Source organism: Juglans regia, chromosome 10 (assembly GCF_001411555.2).
Source record: "Juglans regia cultivar Chandler chromosome 10, Walnut 2.0, whole genome shotgun sequence".
Lineage (NCBI taxonomy): Eukaryota > Viridiplantae > Streptophyta > Magnoliopsida > Fagales > Juglandaceae > Juglans > Juglans regia.
In genome coordinates, this window is record NC_049910.1 from 2586702 (window position 1) to 2604673 (window position 17972).

The 17972-nt window shown below is 36.0% G+C and overlaps 4 protein-coding genes across 4 annotated transcripts; 2 read left to right on the forward strand and 2 right to left on the reverse strand.

Moving 5' to 3' along the window:
• Positions 1–402: 402 nt before the first annotated feature.
• Positions 403–3902, reverse strand: LOC108986230 (protein WVD2-like 7). The gene is made up of 9 exons (XM_018958787.2): positions 3774–3902; positions 2757–3332; positions 2312–2677; positions 2128–2186; positions 1932–2006; positions 1470–1545; positions 1289–1351; positions 998–1108; positions 403–822 (listed from the first exon to the last, which is right to left on the reverse strand). The coding sequence occupies exons 1-9, from the start codon at positions 3840–3842 to the stop codon at positions 646–648; spliced, it is 1572 nt and encodes a 523-aa protein (XP_018814332.1). The 5' UTR covers positions 3843–3902; the 3' UTR covers positions 403–645.
• A 1714-nt stretch (positions 3903–5616) lies between these two features.
• Positions 5617–8815, forward strand: LOC108986216. Its single transcript, XM_018958764.2, has 9 exons — positions 5617–5708; positions 6361–6386; positions 6673–6757; positions 6837–7046; positions 7232–7354; positions 7430–7487; positions 7594–7667; positions 8406–8494; positions 8584–8815. The coding sequence occupies exons 1-9, from the start codon at positions 5634–5636 to the stop codon at positions 8651–8653; spliced, it is 810 nt and encodes a 269-aa protein (XP_018814309.1). The 5' UTR covers positions 5617–5633; the 3' UTR covers positions 8654–8815.
• A 1774-nt stretch (positions 8816–10589) lies between these two features.
• On the reverse strand, positions 10590–11774 carry LOC108986220 (myb-related protein 315). The gene is made up of 3 exons (XM_018958770.2): positions 11592–11774; positions 11366–11495; positions 10590–11248 (listed from the first exon to the last, which is right to left on the reverse strand). Exons 1-3 carry the CDS (start codon positions 11722–11724, stop codon positions 10720–10722), a joined length of 792 nt encoding a protein of 263 aa, XP_018814315.1. The 5' UTR covers positions 11725–11774; the 3' UTR covers positions 10590–10719.
• Positions 11775–15009: 3235 nt separating this feature from the next.
• On the forward strand, positions 15010–17063 carry LOC108986219 (putative E3 ubiquitin-protein ligase RING1a). The gene is made up of 6 exons (XM_018958769.2): positions 15010–15320; positions 15490–15572; positions 15650–15801; positions 15914–15963; positions 16146–16220; positions 16310–17063. Exons 1-6 carry the CDS (start codon positions 15085–15087, stop codon positions 16872–16874), a joined length of 1161 nt encoding a protein of 386 aa, XP_018814314.1. The 5' UTR covers positions 15010–15084; the 3' UTR covers positions 16875–17063.
• Positions 17064–17972: the final 909 nt, after the last annotated feature.

Here is a 17972-nt window from a genome sequence, read left to right on the forward strand (position 1 = left end):
CTTTGCTATTCAAATTATTACAGGGGCCACAGTACAATCAATCCACGACTATCTAAAGTTTGTTCTTATTAATTCAACCTTGGTTAGACGCCACGAAAATATGTTGTTTCTTTTCCCAACTATGACAGGCTTGAATTTATCTTAAGTTTATTAATAATGGCTGCTCCATTCTTGGAGTTTGGCAACAGTATCTTTTTGTCTCAAAATGGAGACTTAACAAATAAGCCACTGCTCATTTCCTGGCGTAGGTAACATTCCTGTCTTAACATATCACATATGGGAGATACTTGGGTGGCTGGGTCATTTCTGTTCTTTCAACTGAGTGAATGTTTAAACGGACAATTTCCCTGATTGAACTCTGGGAATACTTCAGATGACGAAAGCAATTGCAAACAAAACACCTGTGAAACTCTGGGACATCTGCATGCATGTGAAATTTTTCTAAATCAAAGGTCCCATATCCCAGGCATTTACTTTTTGACATGCTGGATTATCGCACAAATGTGAAACTCTCTCCAAGCTTCAAGTGGAGATTGTACTATTGAATTGCATTCAACATTGTTCGATGACATTCTGCTCTATAGATCTATGTAACATTTGTGTTTCCAGCCATCCATCTGAACATTATATTCTCGTTAGTATCCACTACAGTTGTGGAGTGAATGAATGAGTTTGAGTTCGACAATCCTTTCTTCCATGAACATGCTTGGAGCCATTTCTTTTGATTGAAGGCCTCTGAGGAGGTAGAGGGGATGTGCTCTCTACCATGATGCGGGTGTGCCTTCTTCCTAGCTTGGGTGACTGCAGATGTGTCAATGAAACCTGCATGAACGAAGAGATTGATAATCGTAATTTTTGCAGATTAAACTAACTCCACTTGGCATGGACTTTATTCCAGGTATTTTCTAGTCTCCAAAAATGACCGAGCCACTATAATTGGTGCTGCAGCAACTCTTCTTAATGGCACAAGATGTCGTAACATAAAGAGGAAAGATACCTTCTGTATCTCATCCTGTTGCTCTTTTCTTTCCTTATAAAAATTAGGCAGTGGCCTGGCTTTGAAGCAAAGGCTTTGGCGCAGTTTTCTAATTTCTGTTTCTGCTTTCTCCTGCACAAAATGGCCATAGAAGTCATGTCATTGACTGAGCTAAGTTATATAATGCAAACGCGTCTATAATTTTCACTCCATGCATATGAAGCTGCAGAGTGTTATAATTTATATGAAAGTTTTGCCGGTAACTCAAAATATTTTTGAAATCAAATGAAGCTTGGTAAATGAGATAGTAACCTTGCGTTTTGTCTGCAGCAGCAATTTTTGTGCATCATTAGCATTGAATTTGTCTTCTAGCTTCTGGAAGCAATGGGGAAGAAATGGCAAAGACAAAATTCCGTAAGCTACACAATTATAGTCCACAACATGAATTCATTATTATATAAAATTATGAAACAAAAAAAAAACCACGCCTTGCCTTCTTTCTTCTTGCAGCTCTTTCCTCCGTCCTGAAGCTGAAAGGGGTGGATAAAATTGGGGACTGCATTTTGGTTCTGCATTCACTCAAATAGTTGAAACAATCGCGTTAAAATATAAAGAAAAAAATATTATCAGAACTCAAGGGCATTTAACTCCTTGAAATGTAATATGGTCCAAATATCACTACACTGAAGGTTTGAATTTATGGACATGGCCTTCTTGAAAAAAGACAGAACATGGTTTCTTTATTTTAGTTTCTCCTTTGTTAAATCTTCAGATAGGTCCTTATTCCCATGAGTAGTTCCATTGGTAGTAGACTGGGAATTTGATATGCTGATGCATGTTATTTTCTTCTGTTGCATTCTTTCCCTATTTCCATTCTCCATTGAATAGTATCCTGAATTATCCGTGTTAAAACAAATTTGAACAGTTTCCGACGATGTTAGAGAAAGATGCGTACACAGTAGGGAGCAAGGGCCATTTTTGGCTGACTTTTATACTTCTAGAGGCTGAGGGATCAAGCGGTGTTGTGGCCCTGTGATTCATAGGCATCGCCATATTTAGATACAGGAGAAACGTTTTTAAAAAATGCACCATCAGTTAGAAAATGTATAACTTTCAAAAAGTTTTGAATTACTTTCTGAAAATTCAGGTACCTTCTGGCCTCTGACCTAGGGGTAGCTGAAGGATGCCTTTGTGCCTCATTCTTAGATACCTGCAGTTTGAAGATGAATTCATCTTAGCATGCTTGACGATAACTGCAAAGTTGGTCGTTCATTCAGCTTAAGAAAATGGTCCATGTAATTGAGAGGTCAAGTGAGGGAAAATAAGAAAGAGCACCGTAGTCGGGGTCCTCAAAGGAGTCGAGCAGTCTTTAGATGCCTTGGAAGAACTAGCACCAACTTTTGAACTTTCAATCTTCCGGATAACTTTGGACGATGACCTATTAATTTCTCTGAGTGGAGTGAAAGTGGCTGACTTATGATGTGATTTTGGAGTTGATCTCTTCTTATCTGCGGAGTATACTGAGGACTTCATACTCATGGGAGTAGCATTATGATCCTTTTTGGAAAATATAGGAGCCGTGTGTTTGGCAGGTGAAGGTGGGACCTTGATTGCTCTATCATGAATCACTGACTCTAAGGAAGAAAGTGATGGTTTTTCCTTGCCCATCGATGACAAAGAATCTTGATTTGAGCTTGAACTCTGTTGCAATAACAATTATGTAAATACCAAGACCTAAAAATCAAAACCAAAACTGATGGTCATAAATAAAAAGTGGTACCTTCAATAGAGGTTTCTCCATTTGGTGTGTTCCTTCAAGATCTGTTCCAGTTGTCCTTTGATTATCAACATCCCAAAGGTGGCTTGATTGTGCAACTTCTAAGTGATTGGTCAAAATAACTTTGTTTTCAGGTACAAGATCAGCTTTATCCACAATTCTACTTTCAACTTTATCCTTGTCAACGTTTGAACTATACACATTGTCATTGACATTGGAATACACCCCGGCATATGGAGCCTTGACCTCATGTTGTTGGTCAGCAACCTCGTTGGAAATTGGACTCGCCATCTCCGAATCATGGGTACTAACATTATTAACTCCACCTTCTTCAGCTGGTTCATTCTTTGATGCAGCATTTGCTTGTTCAAGCAAGGCTGCAGCCTTTTGAGCAGCGATTTTCTTGTAATGAGCTTCAAAGAAAGCTTTCTTCTGAGCTACCGAGCCAGGCCGGGAGTACCTCTCCGCCTCTTCAACATAGCGGTTGTGAGAGAAGGTAGACCATTTGTCCCAAGCTAAGGACTCTGACATGAACCTCCCAAATGAGATTGACTGCCCCAGAGCATGAATGGGGTTTCCCTGAAGCAGACAAAGATTTTTAACGCCATCTCGAAACTGAAACTACAGTATAGGATAAAAATCAAATGAAACCTTTTCCAAGAAATTGAATTACAGTCGGGAAATTATCGATGGAAAGGTAAAGGAATGGGCTTGGTTGGTGTGGAAAATTGCGGAAAGGATATGAATTTAGGCACTCTTCCCAGATTTTACTCGCTGAGAAAATTTAAAGGATTGCCATTTGAGCCTCGTACAATTTGCTTTTGTTTTCCTCGGTTTGGTAGCAACCAAGAATATATATATTTTTTTTTATATAGAAATGGGAAAGCAAACCGAAGCTAAAGCCTTTAGCAGATTCAATCTTAAATTTATGCAGATCGTTTCAATGAATCGTAAGCATCCAACATCTACAACTAAGAAAAACAGAAGTACTAAAATTGTGGTGTAGTTTCATGAACTGACCTCATTGGCTCCATTAGGAATTCCAGAAGTGTAGGAGAACGGTTGCATGAGACAAGCTGAGTCTCCCATGCTTCTTCAACAGCTGTTGAAACGTCAAAAAATCCGAACTTCTTATGTCTATTGTTCTATGCGGTCTTTTCCTCTTTTGTAGACCGTTTAAATTTGAAATTCAAATGGAAAGAAGCGAGCCCACGTTGTTGAAAACTAGACCACAAGCAAATTGAGAAAGAGCAATGTAGTGTGGAATCTTTTTATTTCTAGAGTGAAATCTTTTTATTTCTGAAGTGGGGTCTCCTTCTTCCAGGTAGACAAGTTCCGTACTAGTACTTGTAAAAAAAAATATATAAAAATATTATTTTTTATTAGTAAAAACTACTTTTTTTACAAAACAATTTATAAGAAATTTATATATTTGAGACTTGTATTAACGTTACTCGACAAACCAAAATCTCTGCAACGTTCACTTACTTTGTGGTTAAATTTGAGGCTAATAACTGATTTAGATTTGGAATGCATTTATAAAATTGTTGATGGCTGAAGCAAATGGAGAGATAGAGCATGGCAAGTCTTATGAGAGACAGAGGAGAGAGGATGTTGTTTTGGTTAGCTCGCGCAGAGGACAGAGATGGAAGGGAAGAAGATGTTGAATTCCCAGCAGTTGCAACGTTACATTGGAGACAAATGTTGTGAAATGCGCACATGGGTCTCATGATGCTCACATAACTTTGTTCTTTAGGGGACATAGCCAGAGGTCCAGAAGTCAGAACTCCAGAAAAATTATGTACGTATCGGTATGAAAGCCGCTTTAATTCATAGCATAATTGATGGAGGCTGGGCAACTTGCATATCCACGTAAAAACTAAACTAAAAACCCCCTTAATGACTGTATTACAAGTAGCCGCTCTTGAAAATTATCAATAATCTAAATAATTTTTAGTCGTTCAAAATTTTTTTTTTTTAATGATTAATATTATATGCAGTCGTGGAGAACGTAAACGCTGTGCAGTCATTTTGAAAAAGAGTAAAATCTATTATTAAAAAATTATTATTTTTATTTGAATCCCATATTTTTTTTATTTTTTTCAAAGTGATTGTACGACTATTACACATTCACGATTATAACTATTATTTTTTTTTACTGCGTTTAGATATTGAGATAATCTTAAATTATTTGAATTGATATGTAAATTATAGTATTTTATAAATTTAATTGAGATGTGTTTGAATATAAATAAGTTGATATATGTGTGTAAATATATGAAGTATATAAAGATGAGTTTAACTTTTTTTTTTTTATAAGAAGTTAAAAAAATAATGAAATCTCAATGATTAATTTGAAGTAAATTAAGATCACTCACTGACCAAACATAGCTCAGTCGCTCATTAAGTTGAAGAAATGATTTCAAAAACAAAAAAAAAATTGAAGAAATGAAACAGTACAGACTGTAAGACAGTACTCTGGGACTTCTCCATGCGTCATCGCTCATTGACTGAGACTCGTTGTAAGGCAACATTTGATTGGGACGACAATGGAGTCGAGGATGTTGGGAATCGAAGGCAATGGCTCGTTCTTAATCGGAATACTTATTACAGTTTGGACCAAACGGCGTCGTGCTCAAAGCAGGCCCTTGATTAACTTGGGCTTGAGTAAACATAGCCCAAAGTAACATAGGCCCTACTTAATTGGGCCATATTGGGCTATTGGCAAATCTGAACAAGATATAAGTCAAGGGCCAAGGCCCAGAAGTCAAAGAAACAGAGATCCTATGTGGTAACTTTCATCGGCAAAGGTGGGCGCCTAGACGTGGCAGTACATTGTATAAGATCAACGACATTTGTAAATGGCCACTAGTGTCGGAAATGAAAATGGGTAGGCGGTCGAAAGGGATCGCGTTTTGCGTTCTCTGCATCTCGCTTTGTTTACGGATAGTTCAGGTATCTTTAATTTGATATTTTGTGTGTGCGTGTGTATTTTTATGTATGCTGCGTGTTGCCCTTGCACAGCTCAAGAAGTATGGGTTTACGTGCAAAACTTTCTTGGGGTTTTAGAAAGATGAAATAAAGTTACTTTGTGGGTTTTGACTGCTATTCACAAATACATAAATCTCGTTAAGATATGTGCCAATTCACTTGAGCGTGTGCAGAGCGCGGGTTGTCTGTAACGTTGTGTCCTAATTTTGTTTACTTCCAAGTATCAAAAAGAAAGACCTTTTGTATTTTAACAATGGTTTTCTTTTTTTTTTTTGGAGGGGGGCGGGTGTTGGACTGTTTGTATTTATCTACATTTGAACTGATTACTGAAGTACTGGCTCTTATGAGTTTTTATTTATTAATTACTTGATTCGATTTTTACTTTGGAGTGAACTGGTATTCTAAAAGGACCCTTTTTGTAATGTTTCCTTAGTTGGGATTATCCTAATTGTTTTTTTTCCTTAATTTTATTGATTTAGCTTATGTTAGACCAGTTCATAATTGTTTGTAAATTCTGCAATATTTTTTGAGAGCCAGCTTTTCATTTTCTTGGTAATAATGATGTGACTCTTATGCTTAGTTATTGCTAACTCTTTTTCTTTATCTATTGCCACAGGGTTATAAAGAATCTGAAACCATGCGGTAAGCAATTTAGAATATTAAACTTCAAATTTTGGTCTAGGCTTAGCTACTTTTGGTTTCTCTGTGTTGCTGTCACCTATATTCTTGTGGCAAGGAGTTTAATTAAGGGGGGGACATAAATCGTGAATGCAACCTGAAAAAATATGGTGTTAAAAAGACTCAAAATTTTATAACTGGACCCAAGTACAATTAGTAAGTGATTGTCTTTGGCGTCATGTGGGATACATTAGTTTATTGTCATAGTCATTTTGTCTATGTTTGTACCTGATATTATTTTGATGTTCAGAACTCTTAAGCTGGAGCAGGGAGATTCTCATGAGGTGCATTGTTCAAGAGAAAGGAGCCAGGCAGCATGGAAGATAATTGAGGAGGTATAAGAAGACTCTGATGTTTAAAATGTCTAAAGCCTAGCATAGTAACAAAGACATTGTTCCTTGATGTTTGACGCAGTATCTAAAGCCCTTTGTGGAGAAGGAACGATATCAGATTTCAAGAAGGTGTAGGCTTCACCCAGACAACGACCTTTACAGAGATCAGGAACAGCACAAGATCCACGTTGATTTAAATGAATGGCAATGTGGATACTGTAGGAAAAGGTTTTATACGGAGAAATACCTTGATCGGCATTTTGACAATAGGCACTATGACTTGCTGAATACGGTATGTGATTCTATTTTCCATAGCATGGAAATGGATGGTTATTGCTGTTTCATATTTGGACTGCATATTTTATAATTTTGCTCCATAATCAAATTCCTCTGAAACTTGGCAAGCGTGGTCTTTCCATTGCTTTAACTTGATTGGTGTATTGGTAATTGAATCATGGGATACTTGGTTGAATCCAGAGTCACAGCAGGTGCTTGGCAGATGTATGTGGTGCATTGCATTGTGACCTTGTGATGGATTCCATGCCTCGCAAAACTAAGTGCAATCCTGCTGCTGCTGCAAGGAATCATCATCTGTGTGAGGTGGCCTATAAGTGATGTCTTCGGCATTTTTGACTCTACCATTCTTTCTATTCATATTTTAACAACGCTGTGCAGAGTCTTGCTGATAGTTGTTTTCCAGTCAATCAGGGTCCCTCAGCAAGCCATCTTCACGGTAGTATTTTATTTTACTTTGTCATAATTGTACCTTTGTGATGTTACGACTTTTTTTTATCAGATAATGATATGTTTTTTTTTTTTATGTTATTGGATTGTAACAGAATTTTTCTTGCGACAATTCTGTGATGCTCACGCTTGCACTGGAGGTCAGAAACCCTTCTCTAGAGGGCACAGGGTAAAGTTCACCACCACGTTTCACTTGTTTGTTTTCTGTATGTTCAGATAGACTCTACAAGCATATAACAAGTAAGGAATAGATAGTGCTTTAAGTATTGTCTTTAATCTCCTACAAGTCCTTTTTTTTAACTAAAAATAAAAATAAAAATAAAATAAAAGGTTTGACATAATGTTGAGGAAAATGGAAAACATGCATTTCGTCTTATAGGCTTTCTTTCCATGGTAAGTTGAACTTCAGATATTTGGAATCTCTGCAATTAACTCATTTGAATCAGATAATTGAAGTCAATCAAATTAATTTATCTCCCTCATGGGAGCTCCCTGTGGCGTACACTCCTTACATTCAATCTGCAGCTTACATGCTTATAGATGATACATTTGGAATCTTGCTTATCTTTAGCATTTTATCCATGTAAATGTATTAAACCGTGAGAAGTCATTGGAGGAGCTGAAAGTTTTTTTCTTTAAAACATTGTTCTCATGGGTGGGGGCCATTGTTTGTAATGGACTTAAATGTCCACGACTTTTTACTATCAATTGTAAACTCGTTAGGTATTTCTCATGTATACTCCCTGTGCACTTGGACTTTGCCAATTCTTATGAATAAAAATACTTTGATTACCGATAAAAAAAAATATCTATGTAAATGTATAAAAGCTATCCTTACATTTAATAGTTTCTAGCAAGTCTTGTTGATTATTCACTTCTTTGAAGCCATGATATTTCATTTGTGCAGAAGACTAGGAGTATATTCTACCTCTCTATTTCCATTTTGACTCTGGTGCTGTTGCCGCTTTTCTATATCTTCATTTATATGCACCAGAGGTATATGTCACTCTAATTTCTTTGTTGCCCCATTCATGTCAGCTTTTTTCTGGCTTCCCTTCATATTGTTGGTTATTTTAACTTTGCAGGGGAATAAAAGGGGGGACAGTAGAGCTGAAGCGCATCTCAAAAAGTGTGAGAAAGAAAAAGCCCTCTTAGTTGGTGAAGTTTTCTGTACGAGGGCCATGAATGGCAATCGATTCTTTTTCTATTGATGGTTTAGACTCTAGAGAGAGAGAGATTGCTTAGTCCAAGGGTCTCTAATATTAGGCATAGTTTAGATACAGAAACGGTCTGGTCTCATCTCATCTTATTATTATAATTTTTTTAAATTTTTACACAAAATATAATAAACAATTCAAATTTTTTAAATTTCAAAACACTAACAATATTTTATTTAACTTTCATTTAAAATTATTTCATCTCGTCACACAATCCAAACGAGGCCTAAAGCTATTCTTTCCCACTAGGTGCATCAAATAATATAGGTCGTCGAGTCCCCTAAAGCTATTGTTTTTTTCTTTTTCTCCACCTAATGTATGTATAAGATAAACTTGCTGCTCTTGTGGTCCAAACTCATATCTTCATACTAATCCTTTAGCTTTTATAACGTACGTTTTATCAAACATATAGTACTCGAGACGGGTGGGTAGTTATTATATGAGTAAAGAAGACTTTGGCCTTCTTTGGAAGAAAACAATGATAAGCATAAAGTAATGGCAATTAGCTTTATAGAAAATGACCTCCAAACTATGTTATTATTTTCTTTCTAACTAATTAACTATTGCTGAGTAATGATGGTGGTGATGTTTGTAAGAAGTGAGATGACGCAATGTATTCGCTTACTAACCATGTAGCAGCAAGTGACATGGTTTTGTCGTCTGCCACGTGGATCCCAAAATACTTAATATTATGAAATATTTAATGCTATTAAGTATTGCCATAGCCACAAAAATATTATATAAAAATAATTTTATAAATTGACGTGTCTTCATATGATCCGTTAGATATATTTTATAATAAAAATAACTTTACAATCTAAAGAATGACATGAAATAATTTTAATTCGTAGGATTAATTTTATGTAATTTATTTGTAGCAAAAGTATTTTTTATTTAGCTATTATGTTTATCTCTCTCCAAATTATACAAAGTATTTGGAATAAATCATTGCAGAAAACAGCCTTAATCCAATAAAACCATATTTTTAATTAATTTACACCACAACTAGCAGAAGAAATCGAATTATATAGTGATGAGTTCTTACACCATATAGTGGGCAGAAGGACAAACCACGACAAACCTAATAAGCCAAGTAATAAGTTAATGCTTTGGGATGAAGCTCGTACGTGCGTGCGACCGCTTGAGCTAATTGGCACGAGATGATGTGATTGTTAATTGTTTTGGTTTAAACTGGAACGTATTGACCAGAGTATTGCTTATAAAATTCCATATAGATTGTATGAGCTTGATCTTGTGAATCGAAGCATGCAATGAAGCCAGGAATTCATGCATATATGCATGCATGAATGAGCCTGATCGACTTCGTAATGCCCAGATCAAGAGGCATTTGCAGGTGCATGCATGTGGATTCTTTGGCTGTTTCTATTTAGCTACAGGTGCATGCATGTAAAATAAAGAAAGAATGCTGAGGTTCCATATCATGATTTTCAGTGCTTAGCACGACCCTATTATTTACCAATAAAAAACAATAATCACAAAGTTAAGCAGTTGATCATATTATATTGAGTATTGGACAAGTAGCACTCCCAGGCCAGCACAGCTATTATATCCTGGACAGAGTGATCGTGGAAAGAGGCATAATCTCTGCAGACACTCATGGCCATACTCTAGCAATATTTTTTGTTTCCTTTGGCTGCATGCTCACGTTTTGAAACGTCACCATTTAAAAGAAGAACACTTTCATTATGATGTATGACACTAGGGAGAAATTCAGATTCACGAAGAATATTAAGAAGAAAAAAAGTGCAGCAAATCCATAAACATGAGGGCAGGCAGTAGGTTAAAAGCTTTAAGCGCCACTTTTCGGAGGTGGATCAAAGTGAAAGAAAGGAATGAACAGTTCCTTACCGGATAGAAACTCACAATTATCATCTTCACACTAGCAATGTTCTTGCTTAGTGTTCACAAAACTAATGACACTTTTTCATCCAAAAAGAAACCAAAGATGCTTAGGGACAGACGGTAGTATATTCATTTGCTGGTTTACAAGAAGAAAATGTTCTGTTCTAGATAACTGAAGCCATCCCATGACAGTAAGGAATCCACACGTCCAACCCATTCTTGTAGAGAGGAGGATTCACCCACAGAGGGGTTGCTGGAGTTTTCCAAAGAAAATGAAGGACTATAGGTAGTATTAGTGTTCGTTTCTTGGTTCATCCATGATCCAAAATCCAAGCTACCCCAGCAAATATCATAATTGTTTAGCAGATCATTAGTTTCCTCCAAGTTTAATTCCACTTTATCCCTTTTCTCCTCTGTTCCCAGAGAATCCTTCTTACTATAATTATAATTATCCATGAAATTAACCTCCATGCTATCCTCTCGTCCTTTTGGTGAATTTGATTCTAATGCTGTCTCATTTTTGTCACCACTATTTCCTTTTTTCTCAATTGGCTTGTGAGTCACAGGGTCTAATCCAAGGAGCTTTAACCTCTTCTTGATTCGCGTATTCCAGTGGTTCTTGATTTCATTGTCTGTGCGGCCGGGAAAATGTGCAGCAATCTTAGACCACCTGCAAGAAGTTCAATTATGTTAGGAGAAAGTACCAGCTCAAAAACAACATAGTAACCTATGGCATTCCTTGCAAACACTATCTAGCAATCTTGTTTTGAATGAAAGCATATTATACCTGTTACCAAGACGTGAATGAAGTTGAATGATTTCATTCTCTTCTGCTTCTGTGAATCCGCCTCTCTTAAGATCTGGCCTTAGATAATTAATCCATCTTAATCTGCAACTTTTCCCACATCGTAGCAATCCTTCACGATTACACATATATTCAAGCATGAACACAAATTAAACAAAGGTTTGAGAGCTATCATGAGGATAGGGAAGGAATGGTCATGAAAAGATACCTGCAAGCCTAGGAACCATTCTCCAGCAATGGATGCCATTGTTGAGGATGAAGTTAATGAGCTTGTGATCTTCCTCAATTGTCCAAGGGCCTCGCTTCAATCCAACCTTATCACAACAAGGTTGCCTTCCCATTTTTACAAGCTCTACCAAGCAAAAGGTGAGGAGCCCCCCCAAGCCTGCCTTTTGCTGATCAGCAATATAAAGGGTTGCTTATAAAGAGGCATCTAGACCAAGCAAAGATGCTGCCAGGTCATTCATACATTTAAAAAAAGAGCAGGATGTTGTTCATGGGGGGTGATAAATGATTGGATGGAAAAAAGCACTTTGAGTTTATTGCTAATAAATCATGGAAGTTTGTGATTATAAATTGGCCAGTTTTTTAGAAACAACACAGAAAAGAAGAACCTTTGCTACCAAAAGTATTCTCCTATTGATTTTATTCTCCGCAAAGTCAAAATAATAGTGAGAATGATAATAATAATAATAATAATAATAATAAGAACAGCAACAACAATAATAATAATATTAACAAATTGATAGGATTCCTGATTCTTTAAAGGCTGGCTAGTTTTACTCTTCTTTGCTTGAAGGCTGGCCAGTTTTGTCGTTTGGAGGCAACTCTTCTCATATTTTAGTTTGAAGGGGTTAGATGCCTTTCTTTCTTTTTCTTTTCTTTTTTTGATACATTTGGGGGGAGTTTCGAACTCCATACCTCCATTTTGGAGGCTTGGGGGTTATGTCAATCAAGCCACAGGCCTTTAGCGGGTTAGATGCCTTTCACCACAACATCAAAGTACCATAAAATTCCGACCATGGATTTATTTGGAAGCCAGAAACTCGATTGAATCTATGTACATTGACAAGATGACTTTGTTAACTTGGGAGTTAGCGTTAATTGATTGAATTTAGAAAGTACAAAAGCAACAAGGAAACAAACAGAGTTTCTTTAGTCTTGACCTAGTCATCAAAAGATCCTATTCGTTCCTGTCCTCCTACCAGAATTGTCAGTCCTCTGAAGGGTGAGATGCTTCGTTTAATCGATACAAGATTGAGTGTGCAAAGAGTAGAAAGTAAGATTCTGAAAGAAATTGATCGATCAAACACCAATTTTGTAAGATATGTTGAAAGATGATCCTGTATCAATATGTAACAGAGAGTTGCATTTTCATCCTTTAGAATTTGGAAAACTTCATATTTCAGAAAGACACAAATGGTTCATGCAATAGAATATTCCTGCAAGCTTTTTGGTTTCCACTGCCATCCGATATACAAACATGTGGGCCATCTGACCTTAATCACTATTATCTATTTATTACAATATATAATAAGGTGAGTAAGGGGATAGAAGACCAAGTTGCACAAGCAAGTTTGGTAGCTTTTACCTTAGTTTTTGTTGGAATATTCAAAACCCAAAGAACCCTATTGCAGAAATAAGACCCATCGCAATCCATGACATCTTCCTTGGTGCAAGAAGTCAAGAACAAAGACGTTCTAGATGATGACAAAAGCCTCCCAAAACTTGAACCATCGTCTATTATTCTGCCAATGCCAGAATGATCTTACCCAGATAACAACTGCAAAGCCAATGCAAAAGAGTTTGCATAAGTTGCCAAAGATGCCTAGCTAATACACACAAAAGACAATAATAAAGATATTTTTATTAGTGAATTAGCAAATCACAGAAGATAGAGCGCTCGAGCAGGTTTCACAGTAGTTTGGAGTTCACAATCAGTAGCTTTCATTGTAAAAAAGAATGAATTATGAGGTTCCATCGTTTTTACTTTTTAGGCAGAAAATGTTTTTATTGGAATGCAAAATATTGTATCTACAGGTGTAGGCATCATAGAAAGCATAAACTATATCCAAACATAATAGAATAACCTCCTCAAATTATCCTCTTTTTTTTTTTTTTTAATTTATACCTAAAACTTTCAAAACTGTGCATATATATCTCAAAATAACACTTTTTGACAATTTGTACCATCAATCATAATTTGGTCTTCGAGAATGAGTTTTGTTACTCATCATCCTTACATAATACATATCATATTTATTTTTATTTTATTTTATTTATTTTTTAAAATTTTGGTTGTATTCTTCATAAACTAATTGATTTCATCTACTCATCATTCATAGATCATACGTTTAGTAAGAGAAAAAAATTAAAAAAATAAAAAATTTATGTATGGTGTGTGGTGTGAGGATGATGTGTAGAATTTTTCTTCTCTCACATTTCCTCATCAGCTGCTTAGGATCATACGGTGATCTAGAAATGGAAATAAGCATTCTCTTCCGTTTGAAATAGCATAGGATGATGATCAGGTTATAATCATTCAATTTTCTTCTCTCACATTTCCTCTATAAAAAAAAAATAATGTAACACTTGCACACTTTAAAATTATATTTAGCATTATTAATTCAAATATTTATCATCTCCAATTATACGTGATGACGTGACACATTTTAAGTGAATTCTATTTAAATAATTGATAAAAGAAACTACTTAAAATGTATTACATCACTAGTGTGACAGAGATTAGGATGAAAAGTAGTATTACTTATTTATTAACATCGGTAAATATTTTTTTGACATAACAAGTTAAAGAAAAAGGATCCACTTACAATTCCTTTATAACTATCTTACAATTCTATATAAAATGAAAGATAATTTTGTAAAATCGCATTGATTAATTGTAAAATGGATTGTAAAATAGTTATTAAAAGAATAGAAAATGTATCATTAGTCTTCTCCAAAAAATAAAAAATAAAAAGAGAAAAAGGAAGCCAAAGTTTTGCTACACAACCTCAACCACACTCCACATTCCACACTCCATATTTTTTTAAATTATTAAATTTTTTAATATTTTTTTAAAAAAAATTTGATTTTTAAATTATTTCAAATTTTTTATTCATTATTCATATAATAAATATTTGATAAAAGAAAAAAATAATAAAAATTAAAAAAAAAAATATGGAGTATGGAGTATGAGAAGATTGTGAAGATTTATTCAAGAAGCCAAATCCTTACTTGGATATATAATGTATAATATGTAAGAGCAATGCTAGGTACAGTCTCCAAATGGGGACTGCAATGCAAGTTTAGGTTATTTTAACTTTAAAATTTTTTAAAATTACAAAATTATCCCTCCTAAAATGATATTTTCTCTCATTTAATAATGTGCCTGCATATGCAGTCTCCACTTGAGGACTGCAAATAAAATTTCTCACGTATGTAAAGATGATGAATAACAAAACTCATCACCGTATGATCCTAAGCAGCTGATGAGGACGATTCCATAAGTTAATGATATAGCCGTTGGAGAAGCCAAAACGACATCCAATTTTCAAAAAAAAAAAACAACCGTTAGGATCTATTACGTCACTACTTCCTTCTTTGCTTCCTCCTTCATTGTAAGGTTTTTTCCTTCTTTTTTTTTTTCCTCTGGCTTCCGATTTCTGCTCTTTCCTTCTCACATTCAGAAACCCAACAAAATGGCGAGCGAAGATCCCAAACCAAGTCCAAAAGACCCAGAAAATCCAGATGAAAATGGTCAAAACGTGGACGGTATATTCAGCCCCAGATTCAAATCTGTGGCTGCCATGGCCGGTTGGGATGAAGAGACCCTTCTGATTGCAAGCCTTGTTGTCGAAGACACCCCCGATCGAGAGTCTAAGTACAAGAAACGCTCGGATTCCCAGTTCAAGACCCCACCCACAAATTCAAGAAGGTATAATGTTGTCAAACCCAACCATTAATTAGAACCTATTTTTAGTTGGGAAAATTTATTAATCACCCTACCGAAGGCTATTAAGATTTTAGATTTTCTTGTTTTTCTTCTCTTTTCTTTCATCCATTTTCTGGGCAATTAAAGGGACACTATATGCTCTTTCTTTCAGAAAACGCAGGTATCAGAGAAGAAGTCCAATTTCAATCCCAGCGTCCGTTCTTGATCTAGATGAAGAAGAAACTGCAAGAAAAGGTATTAAATATGGGTTTTTTCAATATGTATGCAAGCCAGATTTTCTCAATACTCTGATATGTACTATTCATGCACAGAGAGTGAGAAAAGTAAGTCCGAAATAAAAGCTTCTGTAAATGATGAAAAGAAAATCGGAGCAAAGGAATCACCTGAACAGAACACTCTTGTTTCACGCTCAAGTTCAGTTCTTCCTTGCATTGATAAGCTTAAAGAAGAGTTATCTTGCGCAGTAAGAATGCTTTCGATGGTTCAAACTTTAAACTGTTACTGGTTCTTTTTTTTTGGCCAATTAAATGCAAATGATGTTCATATAACTTTAATGGGTCTGATTTTTCTTGCAGATCTGTTTAGAGATTTGCTTCGAACCAAGTACCACTCCTTGTGGACACAGGTAGACTTAATCTTTTTAAGTTAACAAAGCAGAAAATTTGAATATACCACAGACTAGAGGGATGCCCTTTTCTCATATGCATTTGTTCCTCCGATTTTTTTCTTGGGATTCAGTTTCTTTAATATCACATTCTTAAATCCAGTGTTCACCAATTAATACTGTTTAGTTCTCTTTAATTGTAGCTTTTGTAAGAAATGTTTGAGATCCGCTGCAGACAAATGCGGTAAAAGGTGCCCAAAATGCAGGCAATTGATAAGGTAAAACTCTCGGACATAATCTCAAACTAATCTATATATTATCATTGGGGTTTACTATGTTTTTATACATCTTTGACTTGAATTTGCAGCAATGGAAGATCTTGCACCGTGAACACGGTTCTTTGGAACACAATACAACTTCTCTTTCCACAAGAGGTAGAAGCAAGGAAGGCAGCAGGTGCCTTGAATGGTCGAGAAACCGTGTGTCAAAGCCCAGAAACAGCCTTTTATGATAACCTGAATCAAAGTACAAGAGCATCAGGTATATCAATCAGAGATACGAATGCCAGAAGAAGAAGAGGGATTATATTGAGCCAAGATGAGGATGTTGCTGCATCATCTGCTCTAAGATCACAGAGAGGAGTCGAGGGTCAAAATCAAATCCCCGAAAGAGGGGTTCATAGAGATGTGAGGAACCTGAGTACTCGACCATCCAGGGTTTCAAGTAGAGATACAAGGGTGACACGAAGAAGAGGGATACCGAGCCAAGATGAGGATGCGGCATTAGCACTAAGGTTGCAGAGAGAAGAGTTCCTGGAGGTGTTTAGCGGAGCTGATGCTCAACCTAGCAGACCTCTTTACTCGGCCAGAGCAAACCTTAGAGCAATGGCATCTAGAGCGGTTAACCTTCGAATTATAGGCCGGCATCTGTAGTTTAGTCTTTTAAGCTTGGAGATTGTTACCACACATTTCAGTGTGCTTTGACATAAATCATAGATATGCCACAATTGTGTTACTCAGTCCTATTGGCCATGATCTTTGGCTAAGATTTTTATGTTGTACCAATTTGATTAAGATTTTGCTTTTATCAATGAAATCCCAGGAAATGGTGGTTCTATGGTCTATGATGTCTCTTATACACAATCAACTATGAAACATTCAACGAACTCAGAATGATTTACGAGTTTGCATTTGACAAAATTTATTTTAGAAAAACGCCAATTCTTATGCTGCTTGACGATGAGAAGCTTCACATTCTTCCAATGTTTGAAGAATCTATAATTGAAATGAGCACTATAAGAAATTCAGAAACGATTTTAACGCATTGAACTGTACTTAATACAAAGCCACCACTTTTGTATGGTTGTATGGTTGACTAGATCGATTACTCTAATAATGCCTTGTACATCAAGCAAGCTCCTAGTCAAGAAGATTTGAGCAGTAGGCATCTATAAAGCCACCACTTTTGATAGAGTAGGCTCACTCGTTGCCTGAACTCGCAAGAAATTATGGCGACTAGAATGCTTTGGGTTGCTTTGACTTCAACTTGCTTGATGTTTGCAAAGCTTTCAGCGGTGGGTATGTGTGATTCCCATTGGCCATACACGCATTCATCCTTACCAGCTCCTTCTCCAGAAACCAGTGCTGGAGATGGTGGCTCGGCCGCTGCTAATCTCAATGCTCATCTGATCACAAAACCATTATATCTCTTTTTCTTTTACTAATGGTTTGGGAGCAAATCTCAAAACCTGATTAGGTTTATGGTTTTTGCTGTTTTGTCTCAATGGATGCATGGGTGAGAGTGAATTCTTCCTGGTTGCTTCATGGCAAGAACTTATCTGTACTCGGAATGAATTTGGATATGGTTTTAACTAATGTTTCGTTGAGTTTCTTAGATAAATTGATTACATTGTTGTGCAAATAGCCTGTTTGGATAAATTGATTATCTTGGTAATTTTCAAAGCCCGACCCACCCAACAAAAAAAGGAAAATAACACGTTTGAATTTTTTTTCTTAATAAAAGAAGTTTCC

What these genes read in the sequence shown, in the direction of transcription:
- LOC108986219 (XM_018958769.2), top strand. Translation starts at nt 15,085, where the DNA reads ATGGCGAGCGAAGATCCCAAACCAAGTCCAAAAGACCCAGAAAATCCA. An exon ending in AGAAGAAACTGCAAGAAAAG is followed by an intron (nt 15,573 to 15,649) that starts GTATTAAATATG and finishes ATTCATGCACAG; the next exon opens with AGAGTGAGAAAAGTAAGTCC. An exon ending in AAGAAGAGTTATCTTGCGCA is followed by an intron (nt 15,802 to 15,913) that starts GTAAGAATGCTT and finishes TTTTTCTTGCAG; the next exon opens with ATCTGTTTAGAGATTTGCTT.
- LOC108986220 (XM_018958770.2), bottom strand. Translation starts at nt 11,724, where the DNA reads ATGGGAAGGCAACCTTGTTGTGATAAGGTTGGATTGAAGCGAGGCCCT. An exon ending in AATGGTTCCTAGGCTTGCAG is followed by an intron (nt 11,496 to 11,591) that starts GTATCTTTTCAT and finishes GTAATCGTGAAG; the next exon opens with GATTGCTACGATGTGGGAAA. An exon ending in CATTCACGTCTTGGTAACAG is followed by an intron (nt 11,249 to 11,365) that starts GTATAATATGCT and finishes AACTTCTTGCAG; the next exon opens with GTGGTCTAAGATTGCTGCAC.
- LOC108986216 (XM_018958764.2), top strand. Translation starts at nt 5,634, where the DNA reads ATGAAAATGGGTAGGCGGTCGAAAGGGATCGCGTTTTGCGTTCTCTGC. An exon ending in ACTATGACTTGCTGAATACG is followed by an intron (nt 7,047 to 7,231) that starts GTATGTGATTCT and finishes GGTTGAATCCAG; the next exon opens with AGTCACAGCAGGTGCTTGGC. An exon ending in CCTTCTCTAGAGGGCACAGG is followed by an intron (nt 7,668 to 8,405) that starts GTAAAGTTCACC and finishes TCATTTGTGCAG; the next exon opens with AAGACTAGGAGTATATTCTA.
- LOC108986230 (XM_018958787.2), bottom strand. Translation starts at nt 3,842, where the DNA reads ATGGGAGACTCAGCTTGTCTCATGCAACCGTTCTCCTACACTTCTGGA. An exon ending in TGGAGAAACCTCTATTGAAG is followed by an intron (nt 2,678 to 2,756) that starts GTACCACTTTTT and finishes TTATTGCAACAG; the next exon opens with AGTTCAAGCTCAAATCAAGA. An exon ending in CTTTGAGGACCCCGACTACG is followed by an intron (nt 2,187 to 2,311) that starts GTGCTCTTTCTT and finishes TTCAAACTGCAG; the next exon opens with GTATCTAAGAATGAGGCACA.